We start from the raw sequence: 16,117 nt of genomic DNA, 5'->3' as shown, positions 1-16,117 counted from the left end.
GCTTCAGTATTATTGACATATTCTCTGTTCACCTGCCCAGGAACCAAAGAGGTGTTGACATGCTAATGACCACAGGCATCCACAACTGATCTTAATGTGTTTGTGCAATCAGCAGTCTGTCTCTGGTTGAAGTTTGCTCAGCACACATTCATGGCAATGTAACACCTTAGCTATATTCCAGAGCTTCAACAAACCAAGAGGATAAACACAACTGTCAATGAATTCCAGTAACTTTTTTCCCCCCAAATTTTGTCTGCAATCCTTGTTTTAAATCTGCCCTTTATCCATTTTTGTTTCCAATACAAAATAAAGAAAAATAAGAAGAGTGAATAAATTTCTTCTCATCCCAATCATAAATGGCCGACATCTAAGAACTATAACCAATTGTACTGTTGTACAAATTTCTTCATCAAACCAAATATTGATCTATTTTTAATATGAAAACAATAATTCAAGTAGAATTGATACACATTTAGCTATATAATCTTGAAATTGGTGTTCAAAATAAAATCAAACATATTTTGGAAAAAGTGACCCTTCAGATTGTCATATTTTACTTCATAATCACAAAAGCATTTTTAATTTATATAATTTTTACATTTTGAACTTTATATCGTGTTAGAAATAAAAAGCATGATTCTGTTTTGCGCCTAGGTTGAGTCATGAAGAGTGGAACCAGTAAAGTATGGAATTCAATAAAGGCTTCAAACTAGATTGGGAAGTCAAATATTGACGATCATTTGAAAGGAAATACAATGGAAACAAATCTCTCCGTGGCAACAGGAACTATTCAATGCTGTTATGAATTTGTAAATGGTTCTTGCCCTAAAGCAGCCCGATCAAATGGCCTTCGATTTACAATGTATATATTTATACTGCTAATAATTCTCTGTACTCTAATTGGTAACATGTTGCTCATCATTTCAATTTTGCACTTCAAACAGCTTCACATGCCCACCAATTACCTTATTCTGTCTTTGGCTACTGCTGATTTTCTATTGGGCTGTTTCGTTATGCCTTACAGCATGATGAGATCTGTAGAAATGTGTTGGTATTTTGGTCAATTGTTTTGTAAGATTCATTCTAGCTGTGATATAATGCTCAGCACAGCTTCACTATTACATTTGTGTTTTATCTCTGTTGACCGTTACTATGCAATGTGTGACCCACTGAGATATAAAATAAGAATTACCTTCTTCTCAGTGCAGATAATGATCATCGTTAGTTGGGCTGTTTCAGCTAGTTTTGCTTTTGTCTTAATATTTTTAAAATTAAATTTAAAAGGAATGGGAGAAGGTTACAATATTAACTTTGCTTGTTATGGAAGCTGCGTACTTGTATTCAGTGAAATATCAGGAGTGGTTGCATCAACAGTTGCCTTTTACATTCCAGGGATTACTATGTTGTGTATTTATTTTAAGATTTATTTTGTGGCTAGAAAACAGGTCAGAAATATAAACAAAATAGCAAGTCAAGTTCAAAACATCAAAAATAGCAAAACTAGATTTGCACAAAGTCACGAAAGGAAAGCTGCCAAAACCCTAGGAATGGTTTTGGGTATATTTTTGATTTGTTGGTCTCCATTTTTCATTAGCAATACAATAGATGCTTTTATCAATTATTCAATCCCTCCTGTCTTGTTCGATGCTTTTGTTTGGTTTGGTTACATGAATTCTATGTTTAATCCTTTAATCTATGGTTTCTTCTTTTCCTGGTTTAGAAAGGCTGTAAAAATCATTTGCAAGGGCCAAATATTTCAACCTGTTTCTTCAAGAATGGACTTGTATCATGACTAAAGTACATATGAAAAGAAGATAGTGGGTACAGTCAGCAAGCTATTTGCCTATTTAACTCGTTGCCACTGGTATTGTTTGAATACATGTGTAATTGCTATAAATATGAATTCAGGAGGATTGATACTGAAACATGTCCATTCTCGAACAAGTCAAAAATCTGAACTCTATTCCAAGCTGTCAGTTAATTGCATCCAGTGTGTAGTCAAACCATTGCAACATTCCGTCTTTGCAAAAATATAGTCAGATAACACTAATGACCAAAAAAAATCTCCTTAAGGACCATTGTTAATTCTGCTCAGCACCCAGTTAGAAATGCTGTGTTTTAAGTACACATTCCAGACATTTATACTTACAAATTGCATCCAGGTACAAAGTATAATTTAGAACCCAGATTTGCAGACTTAGGTGGCTCCCACCAAAACAGATGCACCCAAAAGTTATGAAATAAGGTTATAAAAGTGGCCAGAAAAATAACAGCATATAAATTGGAGCAGGGAACAAGGAGTTCAGGGTTAAATGCTACACTGTCATTTTCAGACTGGTGCCATCCTGTTAGTACCAGACTGCCTGAGTTAAAAATCATCAATCCCAACAAACTTCCAGATTTTATGGGCTTTTGAATTTTCAGGGAATTTGTCGAATTCAGTCTATCATATAAAACATTTTTGAGCCTTTGAATTTTTTTACTTTTGCGTGCCAGATAATTTATGTGACAATTTTGACTTTGAATATTGTTTCCCCTCCAAAAAGGTTGAATCAGTTCCATGTGAATACTAAAGCTTCCCATTCAGCTACAAAAATATATTGTAGCTTGCATTATCGAGAATGTATTCTTTATTGTCTTATTCTAAAATAAAACTGTGTTGATATTAACAAAGGATCCATATTGCATACTTTTTTTGTATGAACAGACAAATGCTACCTGTTAAGACTAACGTAAGCTACAATTGTTACTATATTTATAAGTTAAACAATTCCACATTTGAATCAGAAAATGTGTCTCACAAAACTAGTTAATAATATATAAACAGGGTGTGAAAATTAGCAGCCATCAATATAAGAATCGTGAACCAAAAAAAAATCATAATTCCAAAATCTTGAGTGTTTGATTCCTATTATTTGTTATTGCTCTGATTTATTCATAAGATGTGGGTATTGTGAGCTATGCAAATATTCATTGGTCATCCTAATTGTTCTTGAGAAGATGAACTGTCTTCATAAACAACTATAGTCCATTCGTTGTATGTACTATTGAGGAAGGTTTTCCAGGATTTTGACCCAGCAAGACAGAAGGAATGGCAATATATTTCCAAGTGGATGGTGAATGGTGACTTGAAGGGTGACTTACGGGTGGTGGTATTCCCAAGTAATTGCTGTGCTTGTCCTTCTAGATAATAATGATTGTGATTTTGGAACATGCTGTCTAAAGAGCCTTCTGCAGTGCATCTAAATTGTGTACACCGCTACTACTAAGTCTTGGTGTTGGAGGAAGTGAATGTTTGTGGATGTGATGCCAATCAAGTGGGGAGTAATTCTTCACATGCCTGACTTGTGCCTTATACGTGGTGGACAGGCTTTGGAGAGTCAGGAGGAGAGTTAATTGCTGCAGTGTTTCTAGCCTCTGACCTGCTCTTGCAGCCATTGTATTTATCTGGCTAGACCAGCAACTGAATTGGACAAACCATATATTTTCTTATTGTTGTTGTGTGGAGATTAGAGAAATTTTGGGATGCACTAATCTACGTTAGAGATGTAGGCAGAAGTGGGTACTGCAGATGCTGGAGATTAGAGTCTAGATTAGAGTGGTACTGGAAAAACATAGCAGGTCAGGCAGCATCCGAGGAGCAGGAAAAATTGACATTTCGGGCAAAAGCCCTTCATAAGGAATGAAGCTGGGAACCTCAGGGGTGGAGAGATAAATGGGAGGGGGTGGGGCTGGGGAGAAGGTAGCTGAGAGTGCAATAGGTGGATGAGGTGGGGTAAAGGTGATAGGTTGGAGGGGAGGGTGGAGCGGAGAGGTGGGAAAAAATTTTGACAGGTGGGACAGGTCATTAGGACGGACTGAGCTGGAAGGTTGGAACTGGGATAAGGTGGGGAAGGGGAAATGAGGAAACTAGTGAAGTCCACATTGATGCCATGGGTTGAAGGGTTCTGAAGCGGAAAATGAGGCGTTCTTCCTCCTGGCATCAGGTGGTGAAGGAGTTACAGTGGAGGAGGCCCAGGACCTGCATCTCCTTGGCAGAGTGGGAGGGGAGTTGAAATGTTCAGCCACAGGGTGGTGGGGTTGACTGGTGCGGGTGTCCCAGAGATGTTCCCTAAAGCGCTCTGTGAGAAGGCGTCCAATATAAAGGAGACCACATCGGGAGCAACGGATACAATAAATAACATGTGTGGAAGTGCAGGTGAAACTTTGATGGATGTGGAAAGCTCCTTTGGGGCCTTGGATGGAGGTGAGGGGTGGAGGGGTGTGCGCAGGTTTTGCAATTCCTGAGGTGGCGGGGGAAGGTGCCAAGGGGACTGTGGGGTGTTGGAGGGGGGCAGGGGGGAGCGTGGACTTGACCAGGTAGCTGCAGAGGGAACAGTCTTTGTGGAGATGTGGCTACTTTAAAAACTCATCATCATGTGATTATGATGTCACCATTGACATCGATTATCTACATGTTCAGGAGTTAACACTTTGTCCTACAAAATGAATTACCATGAAGTTATGTTTTAACCATACTTGCTGTAAAATCACACTGAATTCCAAACCATTATTTTGTTGCTAAAATGCTACCTGATTCCCATGTGCACATATAAAGACACAAATCAGACTGGATGTCCCCTTGGTGAGGGCATTCTAGTCCATGCTGCTAACATCTGCTGAAATATGCAGAGCATATAGATTATGAAGTCAGTCAGCATGTAGCGCTGATTTAACACCAGTGGCTCCAATCTTGAAAGTCCACTCTTCAGCAAATGCCCCCTTTTAACCACAGAACCTACCATGAAGCAGGAAGGACCCTACCCCTTTTGGCACTATTTAACGATATTGGCAACTGTTTACAGATTAGTTGATGTTATGGTCCTAATAGAGTTTGGTGATTTTCCAAGTTAACAGGGAGAACTAAGGCAGGGACTGAAAGAGATTTGCTGACATCCAGAATTTCTGCACAAGCTGCCTGGATTGTATCATGAGACAGTCCCTTTGGAGCATGTTTTGAAGGATGAACAGAGGTTACTCAGATTAGGACAAACTGCTGCAAGATGAAAGCAGCAATGGGAACAAAGTTTCTCAGAACCAAACCATATCCACCCAGAGCTTTTAAGGAGTTATCTAACCTCAACGAGAAACAATGCATGAGATGGTTGTACTTCATTCAGGATGACCTCACTGAAATCTGTCACCTGCTACAGGAATGACCACAACCTCAAAGATAGGGTTCGGATGACATTCCTAGTGACTATCATAAACAACTAATTTTTTTGGTGGGTGGAATTTTGTATTGGAGAAAGGGGTCTTGATAAGATTAGATTAGATTACTTAGATTAGATTACTTACAGTGTGGAAACAGGCCCTTCGGCCCAACAAGTCCACACCGCCCCGCCGAAGCGCAACCCACCCATACCCCTACATCTACCCCTTACCTAACACTACGGGCAATTTAGCATGACCTGCACATCTTTGGACTGTGGGAGGAAACCGGAGCACCCGGAGGAAACCCACGCAGACACAGGGAGAATGTGCAAACTCCACACAGTCAGTCGCCTGAGGCTGGAATTGAACCCGGGTCTCTGGCGCTGTGAGGCAGCAGTGCTAACCACTGTGCCACCGTGCTGCCCACTAAGGTGATAAGACAACTGTTTAACATTTTTCGGGAAGGTCTGTTAGTCTCACGTTAAGCAGGCAGGTTGACAGACCAACAACAGGCGTTTCTTCAGACTCTCTTTCTCTCTGCCTCTTTCTCTCTCACTCTCTGTCTGGGTCAGGATGGGAGTGGTTTGGAAGAAGAATTGATTCTATCTTGTAGGATGAGCTTGAAGAAGCTGGCTAAGGACGTTTGGTGAATTCCTGCAGAGTATTGTGTATTTGGTACACACTGTTGCCATGAGTGTGTGTTGACAGAGAGAGGATATTTGTAGATATGGTGCTGATCAAATAGTTTGCTTTGTCCTGGATGATGTGAAGCTTCTTATTATTGAAACTGTACTCATCCAGGCAAATGGGGAGTATTCCATCACATATTTGATTGATCACATATCACCTTATGGATAAATGACAGGCTTTGGGAGGTAGGAAGGGAAATATTCACTGCAGGATTTCTAACTTCTGATCTGCTCTTGTAGCCTCTATATTTATATGGCAAGTCCTGTTTAATTTTTGATCAATGGTAAACCCCAGAATGAGGTTAGTGGGGAATTCAGTGATTGCAATGCCATTTAATGTTAAGGGGTGGTGATTAGATTTTTTTCAAGTTGGAGATTGTCATTGCTGACATTTGTATGGCATGAATATTACTTTCAACTTGTCAGCACAAGCCTGAATATTGTCCTGGTCTTGTTGTATTTGAACATGGACTGCTTCAGTATCTGAAGAGTTGTGAATGATGCTGAACATTGTGCAATCATTGGTGAACATCCCCATTCCTGACCTTGTGGTGGAAGAAAAGTATGACTCCAACCAGGGGATCTTTTTCCTCTGATTCCCATTGACTCCATTTTTGCTGAGCTCTTTGATGCCACCCTTGGTCACATACAACCTTGATGTGAAGGGCTATCACTCTGACCCCACCTTTGGAATTTAGCTCCTTTGTCTGTGTTTGAATCAAGGCTATAATACAGTCAGGAATTGAGTGGCCCTGGCAGAGCTTAAACTAGGTGTCAGTGAGTTTATTACTAAACTTGATTTCACAGTTGACTCCTATCACTTTACTGATAATTGAGAGTTGACTCTTGGGATGGTAATTAGCTGAGTTAGATTTGTCCTGTGTTTTGTGTGCATTTCTGCCACATGTAGACCAAAACAGGGCAAGGGGCATTAGTGAACCAGATAGATTGTTAACTTTTTTAAAAAAATCTGGGATTGAGTTTGAATTCCTTTATTTGCTTGGTAGGATTCAAATCCAGTTCATCAGAATATTACTTGGGTCTGTGGATTAATAGTCTCGTGATAATCCCACACAAGACCATCATTACCCCTGTACCTGACCTCAAGGCACAAATCAGGAATGTGACGGAATATTCCCTACTTATCTGGATGATTTTCACCATTGTTAGATAAATTCCAGTGTTGTCTCTGTGCTGGAATACCTTGTTTGGGAGTATGACAGGTTTGGAGCCCATGTATTCGGTACTATTGCCAGATTATTGGCTGAGTCCACAGCCTTTGTAGTATCCAATGCATCCAACCTTTTCTGGATATCATTTGGAGTTAACCAAATTGGTTGAAGACTGGTATCTGTGGTGCTGGGGACCTCAGGAGGTAGTTTGGATGAATCATCCATTTGGCCCTTTTGGCTGAAGATCATTGCAAATATTTCAACCGTATCCTTTATGCTGAGTTCCCCCACTATTAAGGATGGGGATATCTGTGTGGCCTCCTCCTCCAGTGAGCTATTCCATTGTCCACCACCATTCACAACTGGATGTGGCAGGGCTACAAAACTAAGATCTGATCCATTGGTTGTAGAATTGCTTGCTGTATCGATCACTGGTTGCTTTTGCTGTTTGGTACACTGATCCTTCATCAGGGTGGCACTTCATTTTTAGATATGTACCTGAATGCTAGCTTGCCCCCTTCTTCTTTTTATTGAACTAGGGTTCATCCCCTGGCTTGATCATAGATTGAGAATATGCTAGACCATGAAATTGCAGTTTGTGTAAGAGTATAATTCTACTGCTGTTGGCCCAGAGCACCTCACTGATGCCTAGTCTTGAACTGTGCGATCTCTTTGAAGTCTGTCCCATTTAGCTTTGTATAGGGGTGCATAACACTGTGTATTCTCAATGTGGAAGAGGTACTACATTTCCATAAGGATTTTGTGATTGGCATTCTTACCAATACTATCATGGTTGGATGCATCTGTAGCAGACAGATTTGTGAGAACAAGATTGTCTCCTCTTGTTGGTTCCCTCACCACCTGCCATAGACCCAGTCTAGCAATATTATTCTTTAGGACCCAACCAGCTTGATTGAGGGTAGTGCTGCTGTGCCAGTCTTGGTGATGGACATCAAAGTCCTCCACCCAGAGTACATGCTGCACCTGAGTCACCATCAGTGCTTCCCGCAAGTATTATTCAACATGGAGATACACAGACTCATCTGCTGAGCTAGGATGGTAAGTGGTAATTAGCCGGAGGTTTCATGGTATCTGAAGCCGTTATTAAGGAACCCTATAACAATTCCCAACTGTATACCACTGTGCTGCCAGGGATAGAAATTTCTGGAACGTTGTCTATGATTCTATGAGTATGACTATGTCAGGCTGTTGCTTGACAAGTCTGAGAGACTATCCCCGATGAGTTAGTGAAGAGAACTCTGCAGGGTAGACGGGGCTGTGTTTACCATTGTCGTATCTGGCTCTAGTGTCAGGTGATCTATCTGGTTTCATTCCTTCCTTGAGCCATTCTAGAAACTGTTACAGTGGTTTACCCAGCCATTTCAGAAGGCAGTTAATGGTCAACGACATTGCTGTCACATGTAGACCAAACAGGGCAAGTTCATCCTGCAAATAGCATTAGTGAACCAGATAGATTGTTAATTTTTTTTAAAAATCTGGAATTGAGTTTGAATTTCTCTATTTGCTTTGGTAGGATTCAAATCCAGTTCATCAGAATATTACTTGGGTCTGTGGATTAATAGTTTCGTGATAATCCCACAAGGCCATCATTGCTCCTGCACCCGATCTCAAAATACAAATCAGAAATATGCTTTTTGTCATTTACATAAATGATTTGAATGCGAGCATAAGAGGTATCGTTAGTAAGTTTGCAGATGACTCCAAAATTGGAGGTGTAGTGGACAGTGAAAAGGTTACCTCGGATTACAACAGGATCGTGATCAGATGTGCCAATGGGCTGAGGAGTGGCAAATGGAGTTTAATTTAGATAAATGTGAGGAGCTGCATTTTTGGGAAAGCAAATCTTAGCAGGACTTATACACTTAATGGTAAGATCCTGGGGAGTGTTGCTGAATAAAGAGACCTTGGAGTGCAGGTTCATAGTTCCTTGAAAATAGAGTCATAGATAGATAGGATAGTGAAGAAGGTGAAAGTGGGTATTGCAGATGCTGGACATTAGACTTAAGATTAGAGTAGTGCTGGAAAAGCACAGCAGGTCAGGCCACATCTGAGGAGCAGGAAAATCGACGTTTCAGGCAAAGGCCCTTCATCAGGAATGAGTAATTAGTGAAGAAGGCATTTGGTATGCTTTCCTTTATTGGTCAGAGTATTGAGTACAGGAATTGGGAGGTCATGTTGTGGCTGTGCAGGATGTTAATAAGGCTACTTTTGGAATATTGCATGCAATTCTGATCTCCTTCCTATCGGAAGGATGTTGCGAAACTTGAAAGGGTTCACAAAAGATTTACAAGGATGTTGCCAGGGTTGGAGGATTTGAGCTTAGGAAGAGGTTGAATAGGCTAGGCCTGTTTTCCCTGGAGCGTCAGAGGCTGAGAGGTGACCTCATAGAGATTTATAAAATCATGAGAGGCATGGATAGGATAAATAGACAAAGTCTTTTCCCTGGGGTCGAGGAGCCCAGAACTAGAGGGCATAGGTTTAGGCTGAGAGGGGAAAGATATAAAAGAGACCTAAGGGACAACTTTTTCACACAGAGGGTGGTATGTGTATAGAATGAGCTGCCAGAGGATGTGGTAGAGGCTAGTACAATTGCAACATTTAAAAGGCATCTAGATGCATATATGAATAGGAAGGGTTTGGAGGGATATGGGCTGGGTGCTGGCAGGTGGGACTAGATTGGGTTGGGATATCTGGTCGGCATGGACAGGTTGGACTGAAGGGTCTGTTTCCATGCTGTACATTTCTATGATTCAATGACTCTATGATGGAATATTCTCCACTTATCTAGACAAGTGCCATTTCAACAAAACTCAAGAAGCTAAACACACCAGGACAAATGTAATTGCATGATTTGCACCACAGCCACAAGCATTCAGTCCCTCCCTCAGTAGCAGCAGTGTGGTCTACAAGATGCATAGCAGAAACTCACCAAATGATCCTTAGACAGCACTTTCCAAACCCTTGATCATTATCACCTAGGACAAGGGCAGCAAATATTTGGAAATGTCACCACCTGCAACTTCTCCTCCATTCCACACACTATGGATATAGTTTGCCATTCCTTTAGTGTTTCCAGGTGAAAATCCCAGAACTACATCTCCACCAGCATTAACAGAATGAACATTCAGAGTCCGATATGGTTGTTCTTCAGAACTGAAAACTTCTGAAGCGTTAAATCAGACTTTCTACGTACAAAAATAAAAGCTTGGCAAATTCAGGGAAAATCCAAAGATTCAGTCACCCTCTTGGTCTTAGTAAATTAAGGAAAGAGTTGAATTTCTCAGAGATGTTCAAGGTAACTTGCACGTGGATGAACAAGTTGTCGTCTGAGTACTTTGTACTGGGTATTTAATGAGCACCTTTGTTTCTGTCCTCACAAAGCACAGAGTCAATGCAGACATCCTAATTAAAGAGGAGGGGAAACGTAAAATATTAGATAAAATAAGCAAAATGAGAGACAAACTTTAGGGACTGATCTTCTTGAAGGTGGATAAATCATCAGAACTGGATGAACTATATCCAAAGTTGTTAAAGGAGGTCAAGACAAAATAATGGATGTTGCAGTTACTATTTTCAAATTTTCATTAGGTACAGGTGAAGTACCGAACGATTGATGGTCTGTAAATATTGTGTGGTTATTCAAAGAGGGATGCGATGGCTAGGCCAAATAATTGTAGACTAGTCAGTACAATCTCAATGGTGGGAAGATTATCAGAACCAATATTTAGACATAGAATTAATTGTTTCTTAGAAAGGCATGGATTGATCAGAGATAGTCAGCATGGCTGTATTAAGGGGATATTGTAACTAATTAAATTGGTTTTTTTTGAGGAAGGAACCAGAGGATTATAAGATTAGAACAGTGAATTTATCTATGTAGATTTCAGTCAGGCATTTCACAAAGTACAACAAGGTAGACTGGTTAGAAAATTAAAGCCCAGAGTATGTAGAGGAATTTGGCAATTTGGGTCCAAAATTGAATCAGCAATAGAAAACAAAGGGCAATGGTCAATGGAGGTCTTTGCAAATATAAAGCAGTTTCCAACGGTGTTTTACAGGTCTCAGTGTCAGGTTCCTCACTGTTTACGTATATATTAATGACTTAAATTAAACCCCATAAGTCTCTGAAAATGGCAGGGTAGACAGATAAGGTAGTAAAAAATTATATGGAATGGGTGCCTTCATTGGTTGAGGCATTGAATTCAAAAGCAGGGGTGTAATGCTGAAACTATATGGTGGGGTTACAGCTGGAATTGCGTATGCACTTCTGGTCACATAATTGTTCTCAAGAGAATCTTAAAGGAAATTTACAAGAACAGTGCCTACCCTGAAATTTGAGCCAAGTGGGAAGATTGGATAGGCTCAGGTTGTTTGAATTGAGGTGTACAGACTGATTAGGAGCTTGAATGGAGTGGACAGGGAAGACTTATTTTCTTTAGCACAGTGGTCAATTACCAGTGCACAGAGTTAAAGTGATTGGCAGAAAGTTTGGAGGGGACATGAGATGAATCTTTTTATCCAGAGGATTGTGAGTGTCTCAAAGTCACTGTCCAATTTCATGGTTGAGGCAGAAACCCTCGGCTAATTCAAAAAGAATCTGGATCTACACCTGAACTGCTATAACCTGCAAGGGCAAGGACTACGTCCTGGAAAGTGGGATTAGAGCAGGTGACCAGTTTCTTCAGCCAGTTCAGGCACAATGGGCTGGATTGCCTCTGTGAGTCAAAACCTTGCTATGGTTCTACATATTGTGTTAGTTATGGACAACACCTTGCCTCAATCCTCCCTTTAATACACAATTCTTATTTTTCTTCTGTTTTGATCTGTTTTCTTTTTGCTGTTTTGACTTTTAATTCAGCAACAGTTGACATCACTACAGATAAGGACTGTCATAGTATTACTCTTAATAGGGGTGTTATCTTTTGGTTATTGACTGATCACATGAAGATGAATTGCTTGCCAGAGGAAATTACGTGAAAGTAATTTGGTGATAATTGCAACCAGCAGCTATGATGCTGCTTTAAACAACTTTATTTATTGCTGACAAAATAAATAACAAAATAGTAAAGAAAATAAATCAAACATGGAAAAATAAAATTAAATTGTAATAACAGTAATGAGAAAGCATGCATTAATATTTCTAATAAATATTGCCAATTCAATTTGGTTCATATTTTATTCAATTTTTAAATTTAATGTTGACTATTTATCAATACTGTAGATTTTTTTAAACACAGCTGTCTGCACCAAAAGTCAGGGTAATTGTATAAAGTTTCATTTAGTGAATTAGATTTTATTGTGATGTGTCCTCAAGTACAAAGATATAGGAGTACGGTGAAAAGTGCACAATGTTGCCATTCCCTGCGCCATCTTAAGTGCAATGGTAGCTGGGTACAAATCTTCAGCACAAAGTAGAAAATAAAGGAATAAATTAAGTTCAACATTACCGTCCTTCTTAAGTCCTTAGCTGTGGGCCTGGATCCACCCAGATGCTGAGACCAACACCAGCAGGAGGCAGTCAGCCAGCCTGGAGTCTCTTTGCTGTGCTTGTTGAAATGAGTTGCAGCTCTTCAGCGCCATCTTGCCCATACCAAGATTGTCATAGCGATGAGACCCCATTGAGCCGATCATGGCAACGCAGCCACCACTGAAGCTGCTGGATCCCTCATCAGGCCCTGGGCTGAAAACTCCCCTCCCTCTGCCATTGCTGCCACTAGGAGCACAAACTCTTTTCCCTTCATTTCCGTCGCCGTGGAGAAACCTGTATCAGACATGTCAGATACCTTGAAGCTGCTAAGCTTTCCACAGAAGGTAGGTAAGAAAAAATAAGACCAGTGAATGAAGAAAAAAAAAAGTAAAAGTGAATGCAGCAGATGAGCTCCAAGCAGGAGCCCAGGCACACTGTGCTATACCCCATCACCATCTCCCAGTTGTGTGATTTGTGATTGGTTCCTTAAGCAATGAAATTGATTTGTTGTTAGAACTGAACAGAATGCCTTTATCTTGATAATAGTTTGACGTGTCTTTTAAAAACTACTTTGAACAAAAAGTATTTGATTAACTCACCTACTTAAGCCCTATGATGATTTCATGATCCACACTTCGCTTTTCAATGTTGACACAATAAAAAAATGAAATAAATCCAGTTTCATATTGAGTTTCCCTGGAATCTTTGTTTTAGTTCAAATGAAACAATTTAAACAAAGCATGGATGGAAGAAATAGTGGCCTATAATTGCTCTGGTAAACTCACTGCCTCGTTCTTCATGGATGCAACTCATTACCATGCTGCTAAAAGACATTTTAAAAAGGTATGTTCTAAAAGGTGTGTTAATTTAAAAAAAACGTTTAGCCTATTTTTCTCATGAATCTATTCAAATACGTTGTTACACACCTCTGAAGCAGGTGGGAATGAACCTGGGGTAGGGAGACTACTACTGCACCATTAAAAGGTACATTACTCAGAGTCTTACAGTATGGAAACAGACCCTTCAGTCCAACTCATCCATGCCAACCAAAATGCCCAAACCAAACTAGTCCCACTTGCCTGCATTTGGCCCATATCCTTCAAAATCTTTCCTATACATAGAACTGTAAAATGTCTTTTAAATGTTGTAACTGTGCCTGCATCTATCACTTCCTCTGGCAGTTCATTCCACATACAAACAATCCTCTGTGTGAAAATGTTGCCCCTCAGGTCTTTTTCAAATCTAAAACCTTTTCACTTTAAAACTATGCCTTTTAGTTGAACTCCCCCACCCCATAGAAAAGACCTTATATTTGCCCGTCATGATTTTATAAACCTCTAAAAGGTCAACCCTCAATCTCCTATGCTCCAGCAAAAGATGTCCCAGCATATTCTGCATCTTCCTATAGCTCAACCCCTCCAGGCCCAGCAACATCTTGGTCAATCTTTTTTGAACTCTCTCAAATTTAATAATATTCTTTCTATAGCAGGGGGGGCCAGAACAGTAAAAAGTACTCCAAAAGAGACCTCACCAATGACCTATACAATTTCAACATGATGTCCCAACTCCTACACTCAATAGTCTGAGCAATTAAGTCAAGTGTGCTAAATGCCTTCTTCACTACCCCATCTATCTGAGTCTCAACTTTCAAAGAACTGTATACCTAAACCCCTAGACCTCTTTGTTTGACAACACTACCCAGGGTCCTACCATCTATTGAATAAGTAATGCCCTTGTTCATTTTACCAAACCTCAATATGTCGCATTTATCCAAAGTAAACTCCATCTGCAAGTCTTCAGCACATTTGCCTAATTGATCAAGATCTCTTTGTAATCTTGGACAACTTACTTGACCGTCGGCTACATCACCAACTTTGGTGTCATCCACTAACTTACTAACTTACTACATTCTCATCCAAGTCAATTACGCAAATGACAAACAACGAACCCCAACATTGATCCATGCAGAACATCGCTGGTCACAGGCCTCCAGGCAAGAAAGCAACTTTCCACTTCCACCCTTTATATCAAATTGGCAAGCTCTCCCTGAATCCCATGTAATCTAACTTTACTAATCATGCGACCATGCAGAACCTTGTCAAAAGCTTTACTGAAGTCCATGTAGTCAACATTTAACAATCTGCCCTCAATCTTTTTGGTTACATCCTCAAAAAACTCATTCAAGTTTGTGAGCCACAGCTTCCCATTGACAAAGCCATGCCGACAATACCTAATCAGTCCTTGCCTCTCCAAATGCACGTTAAAGCTCTTTCAGGATGTGGGCATTGCTGGCTTGAACAATAAATATTGCCTGTCCCTTGTTGCCCCTGAGAGATAATGAGCTGCCTTCTTGAATCGCTGCAGTCCATGTGTTGTTGATAGACCCACAGTTCTCTTAAGGAGAGAATTCCAGGATTTTAACTCAGTGACAGCAAAGAATCAGCAAAATATTTCCAAATCAGGTGAGAGGCTTAGAGGGAAACTTGCAGATAGTTTCCCTATGTCTGTTGCCTTCTCGATGCAAGTGTGAAGGCATATCTAAGTAGCTTGAATTGAATTGAATTGAATTGCATTTATTATCACGTGTACCAAGGAACAGTGAAAAGCTTTGTCTTATGAGCAATACAAGCAGATCACAGAGTTAAGTAGCATAGATAAGTAAATAATAGGAAACAGCAGGAAAAACAAAAACACAGGTACAGGCAAATGTTTTGGTGACTTTCTGTTTGTTGAAGATAGTACACAGTGCTGCTACTAAGTATTTGTGATGGAGGGAGTGTGGTTATGGTGCCAGTTAAGCGGGCTGCTTTATCAAGGGTGGTATCAAGCTTCTTGAGTGTTGTTGGAGATGCACTTATCCAGACAAGTGCCTTGTGGACAGCATTTGAGGGGTCAGGAGATGAGTTAATTGCTGCTGTATTTTTGGCCTGCTCATGCAGCCACTGTAAGTATATCATCATTCCAATTGAGTTTCTGGTCAATGGTAACCCCAGGATGTTAATAGTGAGAGATGGTAACTGTTGTGACTGTAACAAGGTTAGCAAAGTGAGCCTTATAGAATATGTATTCCTGAACTGGGGGTTGTTAATCTGGTCCAGTCAGGGAATCCTGGCTGACAGAAAATAGCAGGAATTTCAGGCATTCTGCTCAGTCTGATATCTGGCTCAGAGGTTGCGGGATCAGTGTCAAGGACTCTTCACATATAAATAAATGACTTGGTGACAGGATAATGGCCTCTGTAGAGTTGCTACTGTGGTGACGAGAGAAAAACATTCTCCTGAAAAAAAATCACTCGCGACAGTCACTTTTGAGTTGGCATCATGCCATTATTTGGGAAGCTTGGCTCATTCAATCCTGCAATCAAAGACTGAGACTAGTATGTGGAAAGAATGCATTTTTTTTTCCTGTGAAAATGACATTGGGGCAGATGAAAAGCAATGAGTCATTCTCCTGACAGCTTGTAGACCCACAGCTTTCTCAGTTACTGGGAGCATGACTTTGTCAGTGGTACCAGATACTAGAACCTTTCAAGAGTTGACACACTTAGTTAATGAATATTACAACCCCACACTTCT

General features: G+C 40.3%; 1 protein-coding gene across 1 annotated transcript; it reads left to right on the top strand.

The window, feature by feature from the left end:
* Window positions 1-860: 860 nt before the first annotated feature.
* LOC140454203 (trace amine-associated receptor 1-like) lies at window positions 861-1,796 on the top strand. Its single transcript, XM_072549043.1, has one exon. It carries the CDS (start codon window positions 861-863, stop codon window positions 1,794-1,796), a length of 936 nt encoding a protein of 311 aa, XP_072405144.1.
* The last annotated feature ends 14,321 nt before the right edge of the window (window positions 1,797-16,117 follow it).

Source organism: Chiloscyllium punctatum, chromosome 3 (genome assembly GCF_047496795.1).
Source record: "Chiloscyllium punctatum isolate Juve2018m chromosome 3, sChiPun1.3, whole genome shotgun sequence".
Taxonomy (NCBI): Eukaryota; Metazoa; Chordata; class Chondrichthyes; order Orectolobiformes; family Hemiscylliidae; genus Chiloscyllium; species Chiloscyllium punctatum.
This window is presented reverse-complemented; position numbering and strand designations above follow the sequence as displayed.

Excerpts from the sequence above, each read along its gene's own strand:
- LOC140454203 (XM_072549043.1), top strand. The coding sequence starts at position 861 with ATGTATATATTTATACTGCTAATAATTCTCTGTACTCTAATTGGTAAC.